This window comes from Pelecanus crispus, chromosome Z (genome assembly GCF_030463565.1).
Source record: "Pelecanus crispus isolate bPelCri1 chromosome Z, bPelCri1.pri, whole genome shotgun sequence".
NCBI lineage: Eukaryota > Metazoa > Chordata > Aves > Pelecaniformes > Pelecanidae > Pelecanus > Pelecanus crispus.
In genome coordinates, this window is record NC_134676.1 from 84,659,688 (window position 1) to 84,681,053 (window position 21,366).

The window sequence follows — 21,366 nt, forward strand, 5'->3', positions numbered from 1 at the left end:
TGTTTTTGCCATAAATTCATAGCAAGAATTTAGTCCTCAGCTAGAAATCACTGCTGACTCCATGACAGAAGACTTCTGGACTTCAAGCACAAAACCCCTCAGATCTGAAGCACTTGGTGTTTGTCCTGTATTCATCTGCTAAGATGCTTAGAATACTAAGAACTTTATGGACTTATGCTTCCATGCTTTAAGACCATAATGTGAAGAAACACAGAAAAAGTCAGTTTACTACCTTGTTTATTTGCTTGGTAACTCAGTTCTCAATTTGCAGGAGAACAGCTGGTTAGAGTCAGGCACTTTCCTGGTGGGGCTAGTTTCTGTATAGAATGTACAGCAAAGTGGCACTCTCAGCCCCGAACAGGAGCAGCAACAAATTCATCAAAAGCTGTGACAGGGACTGTTGCCTTGTCCCCAGAAGAAAGTGATTTGGACTCTAAGCAGAAAAGCTCTTCCAGCTGCAACTGTGCTGGAGTTGCACAACCAACCAAGCTTGTCATGCTTACTACCCTTTCCTGAGGAAAGAAGGAATCCAATGAGATAGATGTTTTCGTAAGCATCCTTCTTCCCATTCCCGCTTTTGTTTTTCTTGGTGGTAATTTCCAGAAGACACAAAAAGACAAATAAAAAAATCTGTATACATATATATATATAATTGGTATACATGTCATATTGGAGGACTATATAAAAAGTACCCACAGAAACTGGTTAAAATCTCAAAATGAAAGGTTGTCTCTAACAAAAGTTAATTTTCTTCTATTCTCAAAATTTCATCCCAAATGTGTCCAGCTCTAACTTTTAACAGAAGCATGTACTCTAGAAACATAAGTCATCAAAGCCTATTTCGCAAAAAATCTCCAGTGAAATTAAAAGATGTATTGTGCCATTTTATATCACGCTTACAAGATTAATAATATGTGTATATACTCTATTATACAGATTCATAAGAATTTGTGTATGGCACATTAACTCCCAGCTGCTCACCATCATTTTCTATGCAATGACATGTGCAACTTGAAACTTCAAGAGGAAATTAGCTGTTTAATATTTCCTTAAAGGCTCTAAGTATTGACTATAAATGCAGGATGTGAACTGAAGTGATCAAATCTCTTCTCCATAGGGGTATATGTGGCAGAAGAACATTCATAGGTAACTCCAGGCATGTGTATTGTCCTTCTATTAAATTTTAAACTGCTTGGGAAGAAAACTAACAAATAATAGACCAAAAGGAGAGAAGGATTAGTATCTTCAGTCAGAGAATCACAGAGTGGCACAGGCTGGCAGGGACATCTTGAGATCAGTCCCCCTACTCAAGCAGAGATCATCAAGACCAACCCCGCTACTCAAGCAGGGTCACCTTTGAGCAGGTTGCCCAGGACCATGTTCAATAAGGTCTTGAATATCTCCATGGATGGAGACTCCACATCCTCTCTGGGCAACCTGGTCCTGGATGTGACCATGCTCACATTAAAAGTGCTTTCTTGTGTTCAGACAGAATTTCATGTATTTCGGTTTGTCACTGGGCACCACTGAGAACTGCCTGTGTCATTCTTCCTCTGCTCCCTTCAGGTATTTATACACATTGTCAAGATGCCTCATCTTCTCCAGGCAGAGCAGTCCCAGCTTGCTCAGCCTCTCCTTGTATGCTGGATGCTCTGATCCCTTCACCATCTTCCCTTTGCTGGGCTGAAGCACAACTCCCCCTCCTTCCCTTCCTGGTGTGCCCTGACTAAAGAGCCAATATGCATCCATTGCATGATGGTCATGACAGCAATCCCACCACATCTCTGTCATCATGCATGCATGTAGCTGCATGTGGACATCTCAACATCCTACTGGCTCCTATGCTGGGCACACTAATGTAGAGGCACTTCAGGGAGAGACCCCCTGGCATGCTGGGTTCTCAGAAAGGGTGTGAGAGCTTCTTCCAGAGCGGGATTTCCTTATTTGTGTGCCTATGCCTGTGGTGGGCCTCCTCTGCCCTGTTTCATTGGTTTTGAGGTCTCTCCTGCCCACTTCACCCTGCAGCCTTTGTTTGCCAACTCAGACCACCACCTCCTCCCTTGATTGTGGGTCACCATAACCTCCCTCCCCCGTGATTTCTAGTTTAATGCTCTCCTCATCAGGTTGGCCTGCCTTTTGGGAAAGAAGATTTTGCCCCACTTGGTGAGGTGGATCTGGCCTCTTCCTAGGAGTCCTCAATCCTCAAGGAGGATCCCATGGTTCTAAAAAACATGTTCCTGTTGTCAATAACAGCTGCGCAACTGTTTGTTGACCCGCCAGATCCGTCCACTCCTCTTCCAGCCCTTCCTCCTCAACAGCAGTATCAAGAAGCCTGTCTGCTACCTACTTAGTCAAGGAAGAAGAAGAACTTGCAAGTGTCACCAGAGGAGATCCAGTGAGACTGTTACAGCAGTTAAGTGTTATGGCCCAACAGCTGAGACACTGTCACAGTTTGTCCTAATTGTGGTAGTCAGGATTACATACACGGGGTGGGGGAGGGTGGAAATGTGTAACTATGCAAACCAGGTTTCATTTGCCATATGATGCATTCCAACCACACAATCAACTGCTTCATCTCAGGGAAGGGGACCAGAGCAGCTGGAGAGTGCGAACATTTTTAATCACTTTGAGGGATTATCTGACCATTCCTTAAGTTAGGCAGCTCCAGCAGGCAGTCAGAACACAGCCTGAAGTAGAAAAGCAGGGGAAAAAACCAAAGATTTTTCACCACTAACTGCATCCAGTTTTAATAAGTGTCACAGTTATTCTGCTTAGATATAGAAGTGAAAAAAAAAGACCCCAGACAGCAGTGCTGCTGTTTTCTCCAAGCTATAAAGGTGAGGTTTTTTTGCACAACACATTTGAGAACATCAAAATATTAAGTAGTTTCTTAAAAGGACTGAAAAGAAGCCTTAAACCCCAGCATACTTTCAGTTAGTCCGGATATATCTAGAAGTCTTTCAATTACAGCTGTGTGGGATGAACTTTTCTGGTCATCCATCTATTGTAAGATGTGATTTGGGGTTCCCAGAGAGTCAAGATTGCTATGAAATAAGCCAGTCCTTTTCTATCACTCTACCCTTGTTCTCCCCAAGTATCCTGAGTGGTCTATCACGTGCCATGCTCTGCTACCCTCTACCTGCCACAGGCACAGGGCTGGGAATGTGTAGGGGCATCACTCCCATGCTGCTCCCCACTGCAAGGATCCAGCGCAGGTGACAAGGGGCAGCGGGGACAGAAAAGTGGCAGTGGTTGATACCTCCCCTCTCCCTCAGAGGATGTGAAAAAGATGCCGGAAAAAAGGCGGGGGGCGAGGGGAAAGCAGTAAGACCCACTCAGTTCTACTCTTGTGTGCTTAGGTGGTGATAGTTTAAGATGAGAACGGCAGTTGTGCTAAAAATAAATTATTTCGTGAGGTCAGGTATTTAGGGGTACAATCATAAGGAAGTACAAGGGTCCTTGGAGAAAGCAGCTAGGTAAGCTTCAGGCAAAAACATTGCTGCAAAATTCAGAGGAAAGCATTAAGAATGCCATTTTAGTGATTTTTTCCCTTGCTTAATATTGCAAGGAAATATTTATTCTGTGATTTTTTTACACCTGCCACATGACTCAATGCCAGAAGTTCATTCATTTTAGATCAGTTCTGAATTCTCACAGATTAATTTAGAGAACTGTCCACTAAATGTACATCTATCTACATCCGCTTACACTAACATTTAATGCAAGAGTTTGTATTTCATGAAAGCATATCTTTCAGAAACACAACTAATCTTGATCTAAATATATAAAAGATGGAGAATCCAATGCTTCTCTTTGAAGTTTGTGCCAGTGTTTGACTAAAAACACAATGATGATCAATCCTGCAAAGGGAGTCCAGCTGAATCCATGAAAGCAATAATGCCGAATACGCTTCTTCACCTCTCCATTGGACTTACCAATAGGCTTATCTCCTATTAGTAAATACATTCGGGTCTCCCCCTTGCCCCAACCTCATTGCCCTTTTAATTCAAGAAAGGAGTTGCACATAGAATTTATTAGTAGTCAGAGTAAATGGCAAAATAATCATATTCACACTCAAATGAGCTGTGCAGGCTCACGTTACGACAGAGCAGCCCAGACCATTTGGCAGGTGAATTATTCCATAAGAAAATAAGTTCCAAACTATTTCAAAGAAACTGATGCCCAAGACGACAGAGCAAATGAGACCCTGTCTATAAAGACAGTCAAACAAGGATCAGTTAAGGGTGGTCCATCTGCCATATCTGGACAGAAACTTAGTGATAACTATTTCATTGACCTGCAGAAGAGTGCAGTGCCTAATGCCTGAACTGATGACACAATTGGTAACTGTTTGCTTGCGGGGATATTACAGTGGAAACTAACTCTTCTGAGTTACTTTTGAAGGTCCAAAATTTAAGTATTTCCCACAGATATTACACAAGTACAAAGTGCATACAATTTTTAACTACACGTTTAGCGTTGAGTAAGAAAATTTAACAAATACATTTTTCTGTCTTATCATTAGCTTGAGGATTTCAAAGTAACTTCTAAAGACAGATGATATTCCTAATATAAGTAGTCAATGATTTCACTGAGGCACACAAGGAATCTCTGGAGACCTGGGAACAGAAGCCAGATCATGTGAATCCTGAAGCATTCTCTAGCCACTAGGAAACACCGCTTAATTAATTTAGTTAATATTTACACTGTGCATAGGAAAACAGAAATATTTAAATTACTCCTAATCTAATGATACTGTGCTAATGACCTGAGCTAAGGACTTGTGATATTAGTGAAGAGTTGTGAGTTAATTAGAAAGGCATCCAATAAGTCTGCAGATCACTTCATAGAAGACAGATGCTCACCATGGTGATAATCAAGCTCAATTCATTAAAAACTAGGTCCTGACTTACTTGTGATAAAACCTAAATAGAAAATAGTAACTAATGGCACAAATATCAAATATTTGGGAAGAACATGGCTGGTTGATACAAGCTGTATAGCTTGGTCTGAAGCAATCTCAGCAAGAGGAACATTTTTAGAGCAGCATTTGGTGTCCTCAACAGAAAGCCCGTCAATAGCTTCATTATTTTGTTAGGAAAGTTACATGACCCAATTAATCTTCACAGGCAGGTGGTATTTCAGAGAGAAATGAAGTATATTGCAGCTCACTAGTGAAATCTCTTCTTTCACAAGGGATTTCAGTTACTTATAAAATCTTCAGGTTGAGAAACTTTAAGCATTTCAGGCAGCAGGAGACTAAGGGCTGTGATTAAATAATGCATCTTTTAAATCTTGATCTTAGGCTTTTTCCATGAATGTAACAACCTTTGGGATTAGGGAATACCTCTGTCATTCCCACCCTTAATTTTAGATGACCCTTGGAAGCATAAGAGTCTTAGTGATGTAGACAGGTAATGCCAGTGACAGGATCAGGGCTACATCAGTTCCTCTGGTGACTAATAATTGCAGTTGCTAGACACTAGGGTCATGGAACCATTCAGGGTGGAAAGGACCTTCAACCTCCTGCCCCAAGCAGGGTCAGCCATGAGGTCAGACCAGGTTGCTCAGGGCTTTATCCAGTGAGGTCCTAAAAAATTCCAACAGCAACTGCACAACTTTCCTGAGCAACCTCTTCCACTGCTTAACAATCCTCATGTCAAAAAGTGTTCTCCAGTCTGAACCTCTTTTGCTTCAAATTATGCCTGTCATATCTTCCACCACGCATCACTGTGAAGAGTTCAGCTCCATCTTCTTGATAACCTCCTTTGAGGTAGTGAAGGGCTACTGTTCAGGTCATCCAAAGCCTTCTCTTCTCCAGGCTCTTTGAGCCCACTTCCCTCAGCTTCTCCTTACAGGGCAAGTGCTCAAGCTCCCTCACCATCTTGGTGGCCCTCCACTGAACTTGCTCAAGTTACTCAACGTCTTTCTCAAACTGGGATGCCCAATAGTGGACATATTCTAGATGCAGTCTAACAAGTGCTGAGCAGAGGGGATAATTGCTTCCCCTGATCCACTGGCTATGCTCCTGTTAATGCAGCCCAGGGTGCTGGGCACTTTCCTGCTGGGGCACACTGCTGGCTCATTTACCATGCTGTCTTCCAAGACGCCCAGGCCCAATTCAGCAGAACTGATCCCCAGGCAATCAATCCCCAGCCTGTATCATGGGTTATTCCTCCCCAAGAGCAAGAATGCACATTTTTCCTTCTTGAACTTCATGAGGTTCCTACTGGCTCATTCCTCCAGCCTAAGTAGGTCTCTTTGACTGGCAGATCCAGGGTATCAAGTGGTCCCACACCCCTGGTATGACCAAAAAACTTGATGGGAGTGCACCCTGTCACCTCCTACAGGTCATTGATAAAGACGTTAAACAGGACAGGTCCTTGTGCACTGCAGTACTCCCCTTGTTACCAACCTCCATTAACCACTATCCTCTGAGACCAATTATCTAACCTGTTCTGGTTTTTTTCCACCCATCCAGTTATCCATCCAGATCATAATGTTCCAGACAGGACACTCTTTTTTGGGATATGAATACTGATACAGATATCAAATTCATAAGGCTCAGCAATAAAATACATGCAAAATCCTTAAGCTGCCTGGATATTAGAAAATTTGCACAGCATAGAATACAACTTCAACTTTTGATATGTACTTCTGAAAATCTGAACCATGCTTTTATTATTAGTAAATATCAGTTATTAGTAAATGTTTGCTACTGTATATCCCAACTGCATGCACTTAATTAAATGATAGTATTAGATGAGGAGAAGAAAATAGACTTATATTAAGCTCAATGAATGGTAACATAGTAACTATAAAATGTGATATAAAATAAAATGTGATACACAATAAAATGTGATACATCCTGAAACTGTTAAAAAATTGGAATAATTTTAACCTTTAACTTCAATATGTGAAATAAAAAAATGCAACATAAGGACTTAGCCGCACAAAACCATTTTCAAAGAATTTGCCTTCTCTTGACCAACAAGCCTCTCATCTCTGCTCCCACACAAACCAGATTCTGAGGGTAGTACATGTTCTACTGTATTTTTACACAACATTTTCAACAAAACCAGACACATTTATTGGACAGCTGGAGAAAAATTAAATTGCAGGTGGGGAAATTGTCCATTGAGCATTGTGAACCACGACGTTTTCAAAAAGATGTCATATTTAAACTCAGTTACAAATTTTTATCTAGTTAAAAAAAGGAAAGGACATGCATGTGCTTGAAGTAGAGAAGACTTACCGTATCATGTTGCCTGTTATCTTTCCCTGATATGATCAAGAAGTAGTTCCATGCCAGCAGCAACAACAAAGCCAGTGGTATCATGTAGAGCTCAAAGTTCCAGACCACAAAAAGAAAAAGCTAGAAGACAGAGCAGAAAAAAAAGTGACTCAAATCAGCATTACATTAAACTCTTTTGCATAGTTAAGACCAATAAATTAAAACAATTCTAAAGAAATCCACCTCTCCTTAGGCAGGAAAGTTGTTTAACCACTTTGCTGACTAACCACTTACCTCCATGAAACAACTGCTACACTTCCCATTGCTTGATACCTTAATTCTTGCAAAAGGAAACCTGATCTACCATAGTCTAAGAGGAATATTAATTGTTCTCTCGTAAAATAATGCTTATGTGGACAAAATAATGCAAAACAGCATAAAAATAAGATCACAATTTAAGAAAGAAAAGATTAGTTGTTTCCACGGATAAAAATGAATTAGCTGTTTATAAGAAAGAGCTTGGCCATTTTGTAATAATGTCACACAAACAAGCAGAAGTGGTAAACATCACAACTAAATCTGAAAAAAACTTTTGCATAGAAAATCAGCAAAAAATCACACTGAAAGGTAAAATCGTACAACTATTTTAATGAAAGCACAGTAAACCAGTACTGACCACAGGCTCATCAAAAATGGGATTAAAAGGAACGCTGAGAAGCCACCTAGATCCACCCCTTGGAAAACTTTTGATTTGTTGAAGAGTTTCCTGAAAACACCTCTAGTGCTCCATGGTAGAGGCTGGCAGAAGTGTGGGCAGGTTACGTCTCCCAGAGATGTGCGTCGCGATAATTGGGGATGCTCTCCAGCATGGGGGGCCTCATGGGGATCGCACCCCAGGAGAAACCCACCTCCACTGCCAGCTCTGTCCACCACAGCTGTCTGCTGTGGAGCTCTGACAAGCTTCACAGTGTAGACTTTAGCCTCACACCCATCAAGCAGTACGGAGCTGACTTTTTTTGAAGCCTGAAAGTCCTGAGCATTTGTCAGAGCCTGTAGCTGTCTGGCAGAGACACTTCCAGCTAGATACTGTTCCCTGCTGGTGCTGGTACAAAATTATTGGTTTGCAGGAAAGAACTAAAAATATTTGAACTTAGATGGGGTCAAATTAAAACATTTTTACATCCAGTTTTCCCTATGAACAAATCCCCTTTTATTTTTGCCAGCTCTAGCTGTAACTTGGGTTTGTTTTCTTCTAATATGTCAAAAACCAAAAATGAAAGTATTACAGCAAATCACACTATGTACGACAGCTGGATATACACCCAGAAATCATGCTAAGCCTTTTTCATCAAACAGTTAAGCTTTTGAATATTTGTGGTTTTACTACCTACTAAAATGAATGAAGGTGTTGTGCTACAGGACTAGCAAACCTCAAGCAATGCCAAAACCTAGGTAAACTAAAAAGAGGCTCACTTTCCCAAATCAGTCACCAAGATGTATATAGACCCAAGTAAGAAGAAAATGTCTTCTGCTGGATTTTTGTTTAGAGTTAAAATGAAATGCTCTTATCAAATACAAGCTCTCACATAAAAGACAAAATCTGTATTTTAAGTAATCTCTGTCTCAAGATCAGCTAACTTACTTCAACCCTCTACTTTCTATCACTGAATGCTATGTATGTGGAAGTCCTGTGAGACTGTAAGAAAACATGATAAATACTGAAAGAACTGAAAAAGCAGTGTATGTGACATACATAAGAGCATATTGGCACTTCTAACAGTTAATTTTTCATTTGAAAGAAAACTGCCTTTTTTAGGTCGTTTAGTTTAAAAGGAAATCTGCTAGAAATGGTAATGAATAAGAAGCAAGCAACAGCTTGCAGAATTTGAGAGTTCTATGAGCTTGCTAACTACCCTTCTGAGAGCGAAATCTACCAGGATTTGATGCGGTAAATTTGATATAACCAACTTACAACACAATTCGCATCTCAAAAGAAAAGCAAAGAATCCTGACACCCTTTAACCCCAGAAATGCTCTGAGTCAATGGATACATGCTGAATGGGAGCTCTGGAAGTCAGCGAACAGCACCCAACTATCATAAAAGCAAATACTAGAGATTACCTGTTGAGAAACAGCAATGCATACAGTCTTTCTTATGGTCCCATCTGAAATTTGGTTAGAAAGATGGAAAGAAAATCAAGTAATATCCAAACAATCCCCAGCTCCAGAGAAAAAAAGCCAGAAACCTAGACAGTCTCAGGAGATACAGACCTGACTGGAGACTGAGGAACACCATCATCACGTACCCTGTACTCCAGTACATCAATAAGTTCCCATCCGAACACTCCTCGCTTGAGTAGCAAATGATCCTTAAGAGTATGAATTCCTTACGCTACAGTACTCTTCAGGCCATTAAAATGTTGTATTAAGATATTACCTCTTTACAACTTGTATGGACATATCTTTCAAAAATGTGGATATTACACCTGCCATCTCCTGCAGATGATTTCGCTGCTCTGCCAGCTTCATTTCCATCTCGTCTGGCTGACTTTTAACCAGTTCCTCATTTCAGGCACCTGTCTCAGCCAGGCACTAGGAAAACAGGGATTCTGTATTTGCAACACAAATGAGATGTGTGCTGTGCGAGACCAGCACAGTGATGGCCGTGCAAGTGAAATGGCCTATCGTCCCCAGAGGAGAAATGCACTCATGAAATGCATGTGGGAGAAAACAAGCAGACTCCAAGTATTAGACAAAACTTTTAAGTCAACATGAGCAAACCCAAAATCTGTTGCAGAACAGCAAGAAAATTGAGAGACTCAGTTCTTAGTCATAAAGGGCCTGATAGGTGGAGGAAAAGGAAGAAGGGAAGCGGTATGTAGAAACCTTAACTTCACTTTTCAGATGAAGGGGAGGAAAACCAACTACCCATCCATTAAACAAGTATGGGGTGGGCGGAAATCAGGAAAAGCTAAGGAACAAGTATAAAAGGGCAGTTCTGGGACTTGCCCATGCCTATAAAGCTTCCAGTGGAACATGGACTGTATCTGGTATGATCTCTTCCAAGGAAATAATGGCTCTTACTCTGTCTAAAAAAAGGATCCTCATCACTACTGAAACAAGCCAACTATTTTAAGGGAGGAGTGGGAGTCTCAAAGGTTACAGTTTAATATAGTTGCCATTTCCTACACAGAAGAATATAAGGGAGGACTCTTTTTCTTCTCCCCCATGAGATCAAGATTTTCAGAGTCACAGGCATGAACTGACCATTTACAACACCACATCAGTTGATACTCTTAGTGAGACACATGCATTAAATGATCATTCAGGGAGACACATGACACTATCCCTGGTGTACAACACTTCAAAAAATAATTTAAGTTAGCATATTGAATATCCTATTCTTTTGCAAACTACAGTATATTTTAAAAAGAAATCTCATCCAAAATGATTAACACTTCCTACTGTTCAGAAAAAAAGCCTGCCCTTTCAGACTAGCAGCTGTGGATCATTAGCTTTCCAGTGATGAGATGTGTTTGATGAGTATTTTTCTTTCTAATTAAGAGATGAGATTCTCTATTTGACTCTCTCTTCAGACAGAAGTGAAGAGAATGATTTCTGCCTATGTGGAAAGGCCATATTCTACAGAACAATTATTTCAGATTTCTTTTTATCTACCTCCACCCAATTTCATTTCATTTTTAACAGAACCCTGTTTGCACCCACAGGCTTCACAGCATTAACACCTGCATTTCCCAGCTCTTTTTATTTTTCCTTTTGCTTCTGTTTTGACTGCCAGCAGAGAAGAGCATGTAAAAAAAGGAGCACCCCATGCAGGGGGTGACCCACATCCTCAGATGCAGGAGAGAGCTGAGCACATGGCGAGGGAGGACTGCAAGTACCGCTGGTTGAGAACTTTCTGACAAAAATTGGAAACTGCTCACTCCACGGAGATGCCTGGGTTCAGTGAAAGTCACAGGAGAGAGAGCAAGATGCTCCCAGCTGACACATAGGGAGCTTTCCAGAACCTGCAGCCTCCCAGCAGCCTTGATACACGGATTACCTCCAGACAAAAATGAAAAGGGGGCTTGACAGCACACCAGCCTTTCAACGTCCTCTGCCTTCTCCTGGCGGTGATGGGGAAGGGGAAATCTCTGGAGGTGAGCCACCCAGCCAGCCCCAGGCTGACACAAGAAAGAGCCTTTGAGATTTGCATTGGCAGCACCCCAAGTCATGAGCTGTCATGTGTTGGGCCGTATGGTGAGATACAGCCTTTCCCACCACCATTGCATCACACAGGGCATGCCACTCATGCTGCAGCCTCCTCTTCAAGTTCTGGCTTTCTCTGATCATTTTCAAAGAGGATCCATACAGCTGCATTTACATATTGCCTATATCCTTGCATTACATGCATTACCCAGCTCCCGATTACCCTGGAAATGCAAAATTTGGCTGCACGGTGCTTTGGCACAATCGCAAACAGAGCCGATGTCTGCAGCTCCAAACATTGTGCTCTAGTCACAAGATCATCCATTTACCCTTTAAGCTTAAAAGGACAATTGTATTTCCTGAGGCTTTGTCTCTTGGATATATTCTCAGAAGACTAGAAAGAATGAAAGATAACCCACATATCTGCATGGTACAGACTGTCTACTCAGTGCTGCAGGTTTTAAGGCTCCAGTAAAATGCTGCATGGTGTTAATACTACAAAACACTTGAAAATACTTTTTGTTGTACCTTGTAAAGTCAGTAGCTTCTTCCATTACAAAATTAGTCAGTTACCTCTGGCAATCACAGTTCCTCTCATCTTTTATGACACTTCTATTAAAAAAATTAAAAGGGAAGTATCACTTTTGCTGTATCAGACCTCAAACACACTAGTATTAATGTAAACACTTATGGGAATCCATTTCAAATGCGGTGCCCTCATTCAGATAAGTCTAGAAGAAATGTGCCTTTCGAATATATTCTAAAGCATCCTCCAATAGTTTTTTTCAACAGTCTTGCAATTTCAGTTCCAATTACCTGAGTGCCAGGAGAAGGTGCAGTCTGAAAGATTTGAGTCTAAAACACATTATCTGTTACTCCATTTCTTTAAATAGGCAACAGTCAACTTGAAAATAGCAAAAGCATGGAATGTGTGAAAAAAAAGCAGAAAAAATTTCATGTCATTCCTGCCTGCATTATTTTGACAGATTTCCAGTGCAACCTTGGATTAGTGTTGGTTCTCTTTTTTAAATGCCCGAGGTCTTCGTAGTCTGAGAAATGCTGAATAATTAGTATTTTTGACCATCTAAGAACTTTTCCTTTAACTCAAAAACAAACTTACAGGATTTCCTGCATCTTCTCTCTTTGCTGGAATTAGAACAGTCCAGTTCACTGTGATTTAGATTTTTACTCTCATTCTTTCTATTTATTTCATGTAGAAAAAGAAAATGGAGATACTTCCATGATGAATAATAATAATATCTTAACAGACTGGATGAACTATTATTTTAAACTCAGTCTCGATGAGGCTTTTGGTGTATTGAAAGACCCATGGTAGCTCTCATTAGAGCACTTGGGTCCCATATCTAGAAGAACACTCAGGAAAAAAAATCCATTTCTTCCTAGGTAGGACATTTCTGGACATGTTTTTTTTCCATGTTGATAACCTGTACAACAAACCCACGGCTCTATTTCATGTCACTTCTTTCACCTAAGTGTGGTGTACCACTAGTTACTAAAGAAACCAGTCTGACCATCAGATGTGACTCACTTGGTGTTCTTCAACCCACCCAGATTGTTTTTGAAACACATCTACAGCTAGACTTACTTCATCTGAACAACCTTCACAACAATACTATTGTCCAATCACTTTATCATGTGAGCTACCTGAGTCTTCACAAGATTGTCAGCACCACTGAAAAGTTCTAGTTAAAAGCCTGAGAATTTTCATTTAATTTTTGTTTACTTTCTTCCTTAAAACTTTTAACTGACATTTCACATCATTTTCCAGAAGTGCTTAGACTTTGCTTTGAGAATGCTGACAATTCCAAGAATGTGAACCCCAGAGCATGAATTCAGGGCTGTTTTAAACAGCACATGAATTACTGATATAAAATCCATATTGCTGTAAACAGTTGCACGTAGCAAAAGTTAGGTGGAAATACAAATGACCCCCACCCCCATAAATATTTACAAAATGTGTCATCTCTTGAGTAATTTTTTTCCCCTTCACTTAAGAATTTCTGAGCTGCACTATTACAGCTGCGCAGTTAGTATCCAGGTTAAAATCAGAAGGGCAAAATATGATTCATTGAGGCTATTCCCATACACACAGCCTCTTGCCATTCTCAGGGCACTTCAACACAGATTTGTTCTCTCAGACTGCTAAAATACAAACAAACAAAGAGAAATTGATAGTATTTTCTGTATGAGCAGTAACACCTGGTATCAAGTCACAAATGCCCAGCTAGGATACATTAGATCACAGGCATGTCTGAGAACAGGGCTATTAGATTCATCGAACCTCCACCCCATTTTAATACTGCAGTTTCTGAACAATATGCAACTGTTTAAGGAATGACCCATGTCTTTGTTTCAGCAACATTACCTAGAAGACTGTTCTACACATCAATTATTTTCCAAATAAACAAGTGCTTTCAATGCCTGTCCGCTGATTGATTTTGCTTTGCTTTAATATGTAACTCTTGGGCTGACCTATTCTTTTTAGCACAGTTCCGCTGAGAGAGGTAGTCACCAGCTGGAAGGTTCAAGACATTCTGTAATTCAAAGTGTCCAATTTTACTCCGTTTTTTTTAAACAGATGCACTTTGGGCCTCTCCTCATTGCACATACCTCTTCCTGCCCTGGAAATCAATCCCGTCCTTCCCAATTTTAAAATTCCTTAAAAATTGGCTAACAGTTACAGAATTGCACATGCCTTTTCTGTTGGAAGTGTCATACTATGAATGATATTTCTAAAAAATTATATTTCATGTAATTATTTACTTTTTTTTGCACACATAGATCTATGTCACAAATCTATGTTTATGTTCCTTTTACACAAAAATTTGGAATCTGACAGATTTCTCCTCTGTTACAATTGCACTGCTATGAGGGTGGGACTGTTGAAAGTGTAAATGTATGTGTCACTTTAGATGAAATATCTAAAGTGTTGATTTTGTGAGAAGTGTAAAATCACAACATGGATCATGCTAGAAAACTACAGCAATTTATGTGTAATGGATTGCCCCCTTCCTTTCTTACAGCTTGAGCTACTGAGCAGGGGCTGACGGGCTTTGAACCCACCTCCTGTTCCTCCCAAATTCCTGAAGATTGTAAAATTAAATTGTCCATCAAGAGTTATTAAGCTGGGTATAGGGAAGAAATATTGGGTTTCTTCTGTAGCTTACTGAGAATGGCTTCACTGTACGTCCACTGTAGTCTAAACAACAGACATACTCTCCAGACATCCTTTATGAAAGCTGTTCCAAATGCTGTTTTCATTTACATCCCATACTGCATCAGATTAACTTTTTCTTCCTTTCCTCCCTTATCCTCCATCCATTTTTGCAGATCAAGGGAAATCATTCAGCATTTTAAGAAAAATACTATAAAAAATTTAATAGGCTAGAAACAGTCACCATGACCCAAACACTGGAAATGAAAGACTTGCAGACTTACTTTTTCTGAAGAAAAATAAGTCACATACTTTAAAAAGCTGAATGTGAACTACTTAAACTTCACAAATGTTTAAACTGTGCTCATCTTTATTGGTACTACAGAAAAACTAAACAACCCCTCCCCATCATTTATTCACAAATAACCACCATCAAAATAAATGGACCACTAGGATATTAGGAAGTCTAGCCATTGAAAAAGAAGCCCTTTGGCTGTAGGAAAATCTACACTTTGCCAACTGTCTGTCAAAAGTGGGAGGGACAGCAATAAAATTTAAATTGTATGAATAAAGACTAATATCATGTGGTTAAAGGTATATGGGCAGTCTGTGATTTCCAGTGATAAAATGCAAAAACAGTGGTTTTTGGTTTGATAACCACCCACGTGTCTGGAACAAAGAGAAATACTGGTTTCCATAGAAAAGCAGAGACATTTCCACAAGCTGTTCTGAAGGCTTATTTCACAGACTGGAACTGTCCTGCCCTTATTATATTGAAGGTACTCTGGCTTAAACTCTTACTTAGAGCTAAATCCTATAATTTTGTTTCCACAACTATTTGGAGATAGCTGCATCAACACACTGGTTTCTCTTATGTCCTGGAGATGTCAACTACTCACACACAGAAACCCCTTCCCGAGTCTGTCCCTTCACTTGGAGTGGAAATTAAGGTTGAATCAAGCAATCTTTCTGCTTTTTCTGCTTTACTCTGTTTTTAAAAATATTCTGACGTGTTTTGGGGCACTTTTTTCTTTTGGAAGAAGAGAGAGAGACACCAAGGAATAGGATGACAGAAGAATCACCAAGAAGCAGGGACAGTGCTTTTCAAAATGATAACATCTACTCATTAGAGCACTAATACATGTAGACGTTCAAATTTCCCTAGTGATTTCTTTAAAATCTTTTTTACATATTAGGGCAGATTTTAGAAGGTGCCACTTGGCATCAACTATCACTTGATATCAAGTAACTTAGTGTAATGTTGGCTTATTTTAAATTTTCAACACCGTCAGTCAACCTTAGTGACCCTTCCAGGCTGATTTTCATACTTGTGATTGATGACCTGCTTACCTTTGTTGTTCTATGATGCCTGGAGTATTGGTTGGGTATAACTGTAAAACAATAAGTAAATAAAAGCCTAGGATTATTTTGTCTTTCACTGCCCAACCTTCCTTAAGTACATATGGCCTAACCTGCAAATTGTGCACACAATGTAAGGAAACATCTTTGTACCTTTTAATGTACTTCTTTGTAAATACACTTTAATGAGTAATAATACCTTTCAGCTACCTTACCACTCTTTGTAACTTCATCTCCCAGTCTGTCTTGTAATTTTCTAATTTTCTCCTTCACTGATCTCAAGATTTCCCCCCCAAACTTCAGTTCTGAAAACCTGCAGAGTTATGTGTAGCATCTCTAGCAATGTGTGCCTGTTTCTATTTGCAACTCTAATTACAGGGCTGATATTATTGACTTCTTGTTTCTTTACAGTGTTTTACTCTTTCTCTATGGGTATTGTATAGTATTCCTCCCTTCTACCTCAAATGATCTGTTTAAACTTACTTAGATGCCAGAGATATGTTAGCATGCTACGTATATATTTTTCTTCATATTTATCAAGCCTCTAAACTTTCTTGTGCAGAGTAAGATTGTAGGTTGTAGAAATGAGAAGTCAGCAGAGAATACTAGTTTAGACAGAAGAGAAAGGCAGCTCCAGGTGTTTGAACAACCTGAATTCTGTAGTTATAAGATCGTCCCTGAGCTAAGGCCACTGAGACAAACGAGTATTTTAAGTTCCCTGGTAAGACAACTACAATGATATTCTGCAATGCTTTCTTTGAACAAAATGCAAAATAAAACTCTCCAAGTTCATTTTTAGCTGGCAGTTTTCTCTAGTAGACTAGAGTAGATCCCAAACCAGAAGTGAGGTTGTCGTGGTTTAGCCCCAGGCAGCAACTCAGCTCACGCAGCCGCTCACTCACTCCCCCTGCCCCAATGGGATGGGGGAGAGAATCGGAGGAGTAAGAGTGAGAAACACTCCTGGGTTGAGATAAGAACAGTTTAATAATTGAAGTAAAGTAAAACAGTAATGATAATAATATAATGATGATAATAATAATAACAATATACAAAGCAAGTGATGCACAAAGCAGTTGCTCACCACCCGCCGACCGATACCCAGCCAGGTCCTGAGCAGCGATCGCTGCTCCCCAGCCAACCCCCCCACAGTTTCTATACTGAGCATGACGTCATATGGTATGGAATAGCCCTTTGGTCAGTTTGGATCAACTATCCTGGCTGTGCCCACTCCCAGTTTCTTGTGCACCTGGCAGAGCATGGGAAGCTGAAAAGTCCTTGACTAGCATAAGCAGTACTTAGCAACAACTGAAAACATCAGCGTGTTATCAACATCCTTCTACTAAATCCAAAACACAGCACTACGCCTGCTACTAGGAAGAAAATTAATTCTATCCCAGCCGAAACCAGGACAGAGGTGAAGGCTGAAAGAGAAGCAAAGGTGGACAAAATTCAGAAGTTCATAGCAGTAACCACAGGTCTATGGACACCAGCAAGCTAGATAGGGCACAACCCATCCAAGACAAAGAAAAAGCGTACCACATAATTAAACAGCCTACAAAATTTTTTTAGATTTTTAATCTGATTTTTAAGGTTCACCATTGCCAGATATATTGAGAAATAAATTTTTTAATCTATAACCTATAATCTAATTTGTCAAGACAAACAAATTCAACAAAACAAGATTTTCTTTCTTATGATCCTAAGTGGAAAACTGTTTCCTGCTGCTTTTGTTGAGGTAATGCTTCTGCAGGGAAAAGTATGTTTTCATGCTATTAAAAACCAAACATGCCCTTCCAATTGTTTCTCTGTAATAAATTTAATTATATTTGTATTTCCACAAACTACACTAAATCATATTTAGCACAGAGAGGTGTGCCCTGGCAACTTTCCTATTGTTTTTATAGTTACTTTTTCCAGCCAGCAAATGCTGCGATCCAAGCTGTCTCCCTTTTTACAGTCATCACTCTCCATGCTGTAGTAGCTTGCAGGAAGTGCGGGTGTGCACTCCCAATATATGATGTTTCATAGAATCTACCTCACCTTTCAGTAGTTCATTGTTTCAGCAACATTACACTTCACTTATTTAGACGTCTGCCACTCCAACATGTTCAGCAGCACTTTAACATAGAAATGTTCCACAGCTCTAAAAAACCATTTATTGTGCCAGCAGCATCATCAATAACGTTTACTAACCAGTGAAGAATATTACATTTTATAGATGCTCATTTCAAAGCACATCTTTAAAAGGTGAATACGGGAATGCAGAGTACTTTATTGCTATCTACAGAACAGTGTATCATCATTCTTAATAGCCGTTGCTACATTCTCAACTTTTTTGCAAAATAACGTAGCAATGAGAGCACCGGTGTCAAAACAAGGACAGATTTTATGTATGTCTGTGTGTTTAAATGTGCTACACATACCAGGGAGAGGAGTATTCTCCTTGAAAGGACCAAACTCTGGAATTAGACATTTCAGAAATTTAAGTGAGCAAAGCTCAAGACTTGGAATTACAAATATGTGGTTTCTATACCTTAACAGCCTATTCAAGTATCAGAATCTTTCAGTCAAACCAAAACAGCTGAATATGGTATTATTATAGAAGCTCTCATTATTAAGATGTCTACTACTTCCCAGTCTAAAAGATTTTTTGCAATTTTATAGAAGTTCTAATGCATTTATTAATCATAAAGGGTCTTTGAAACACAACAAGAAGTTGTCCCTAGGGCAAAAGGAGTAAATTTTCTTTTCCAAAGACAAAATCATTGATGCTTAGTTGATTTATACAATTGTGAAAAAACTCACTTCCCTACTCACTTTTGCATTGCTAGCAAACCAAAATAATTATGACCTTGAAAACCCAAGACTGGGACTTGACCTTGTGATTCTCATAGCTGAAGCAGCTGAAGTATGTATGGTATAATTACTGACCTTACATTTTTATTAATATAGAAGAGAGCAGACTTGAGCTTTGAGCAGACCTTCCTTCTGATGTCACTCCTCCTTCCCTAATTCCCCAATACCTGACTTCCACCTGAGCTTTTCTTGACATCATGGAGAGGAAGGCAAGGGTAGTTTCAACTGGATTTTAAAAATCCTGTAAGGTGCTGTAGAATTGGCCTGTCACGTTGAAGTAGACTGATGGTTTGTGAGCAGGTCTGGGCTCTTCAGAGCTGCAGCTCAGTGTTTACCACTTGAGGTAACGCTCTGCATAATGGCAGTGCTTGGTCACTATCTTCAGTGGGCTAAATGTTTTGCTGATGCTCATCAAAGCTATTCGCAAGACTCAGGAATTTAACTACCTGTTCTCTAGGAAAGTGTATTCCAGCAGGTATAGACCCCTCTACCCTTCTACTGCACCCTCTCACCAGACCTCTGACCAGCTGTGATTATGTCCTTCCTTTATTTTCTACCTATTCTGTCTTTACCTAACACTTGCTGGAAGGAAACTGGCTTGTCCTCCACTGCTGGTTCTCACCTCACTAACTGTGCTCAACTCTCTCCTGTTCTTGCTTCTCTACCCAGATTGTCACACAGCAGAACACTACCTGGTACCCTTGCCCATCCTTTCTAATGGGACACCTTTCTGTTTCCTTCCTCCTTCCCTCCCAAAAAAGCTCCAGTTTCAAATCAGAATTCCTCTTCTTTTCTTCTGCCTGGAGAGCAACCAGAGGAGAAAGAAAACACGAGGGATTTTTCTAGCTCCGATTCCTGCATGTGTCCTTCCCCTGCACTGGCTCTAGAGGACCATTTGCAGCCCTTGGTGCTTCAGGATGGAGAACCAAGGTTGCTAGTAGAGGAAAGGAGTGTATGCAAGAAGATGGTAGCCAGATGGACACATTTAACATGTCTCTCATGACAGACAGACACGGCAGCTTTCAAGAGCTGGCCAATATGTGCCAGTGTGCAGGCAGAAAACAACAGGCAAAACACCAACATCAGAACTTGACCTTTTCAGGAAGTCCTGGTAAGTTTAAAAATACAGGAATGCATCCTCAAAATGGTTGCAAATATTTTAAGGTGAGCATAAACATATATTTTTTCAATCCAGAAACAATTAAACTACCTTACTACATTGGCTCGATGAAAAGTTTTAACCCTAGAATTTGAAGACTGACAAAGTCAAAGGCAACTGAGGAGATTACAGACAGATCTTAACCGCAGACAGCACTACTGAAATAACGTATAATAGATATCCGGCAGAAAGAAGGAATTTGGGTATATAACCAGAACAGGATCTGAGTTATTGGAAAAAGTCTCTGTGGAGATCTGAGATAATCACAAAAGCTGTCTTCCTCATTAACGGTTTCACAGTTGCACGGTTTGTCCAAAATAGAACAAACTATCAAGAGTCCCTTCTCACAGTCTCTCTTCACAGCTTAAAAGCATGAAACTTCTTATTGGGTCTTTCAAAACCCTTAGTGGAATTTAACTATTAAAGACATATTGGTGTCTGATTCCATAGTTTCTTTTTTTTTTTTTTTTAAATGCTGGTGAGGTGGAAATCACCATAGCTGGAATATATCTGTCATGGCACCAAAAATAATACATACCAACTAGAAACAGGAATGAATGAGTGTGCTGGTTTCAGCTGGGAGAGAGTTAATTTTCTTCCTAGCAGCTGGCACAGTGCTGTGGTTTGGATTTAAGATGAGAATAATGCTGACAACACACTGATGGCTTAGATATTGCTGAGCAGTGCTTACACTAGTCAAGGACTTTTCAGCTTCCCATGCTCTGCCAGGTGCACAAGAAACTGGGAGGGGGCACAGCCAGGCCAGCTGACCCAAACTGCCCAAAGGGCTATTCCATACCATATGACGTCATGCTCAGTATAGAAACTGGGGGGAGCTGGCCGGGGGGCAGCAATCGCTGCTCAGGGACTGGCTGCGCATCAGTCAGTGGATGGTCAGCAATTGCTTTGTGCATCACTTGCTTTGTATGTTATTATTATTAGCTTCCCTTCCTTTTCTGTCCTATTAACTGTCTTTATCTCAGCCCACAAATTTTACCTTTTTTTGCGATTCTCTCCCCCATCCCACTGAGGGGTCAGTGAGTGAACGGCTGTGTGGTGTTTAGCTGCCTGCTCGGTTAAACCACGACAATGAGGTACAAATAAAGAGATAAATATACATTACGTGCGTACATAATTTTGATGTATGCACACAGAGATACAACTATATATTTACATAGCATGGTAATCTTTCCTCCACATACTTTTTAATTCCATTTTTACACCTTCTACATACATCATGTAGTAATATTATTGTTGGGATGAGGCTTCACTGCTTGGTACCTCATTTGATCATTTACATCTTTGCATAGTTAAGAAATGAGAGAAAGTAGAAAAGACATCTACTACATTGTACTTGTTCTGCCCAGGTGAAAA

At 40.1% G+C, this 21,366-nt stretch overlaps 1 protein-coding gene across 2 annotated transcripts in view; it reads right to left on the reverse strand.

Moving 5' to 3' along the window:
* MCTP1 (multiple C2 and transmembrane domain containing 1) overlaps positions 1–21,366 on the reverse strand; it is a 292,133-nt gene that overhangs the window by 44,410 nt on the left and 226,357 nt on the right. For both annotated transcript variants that reach the window (XM_075725893.1, XM_075725894.1), the window contains exon 16: positions 7,256–7,375. In XM_075725893.1, coding sequence (XP_075582008.1) covers positions 7,256–7,375 — 120 coding nt within the window. The remainder of the gene's footprint in view (positions 1–7,255; positions 7,376–21,366) is intronic.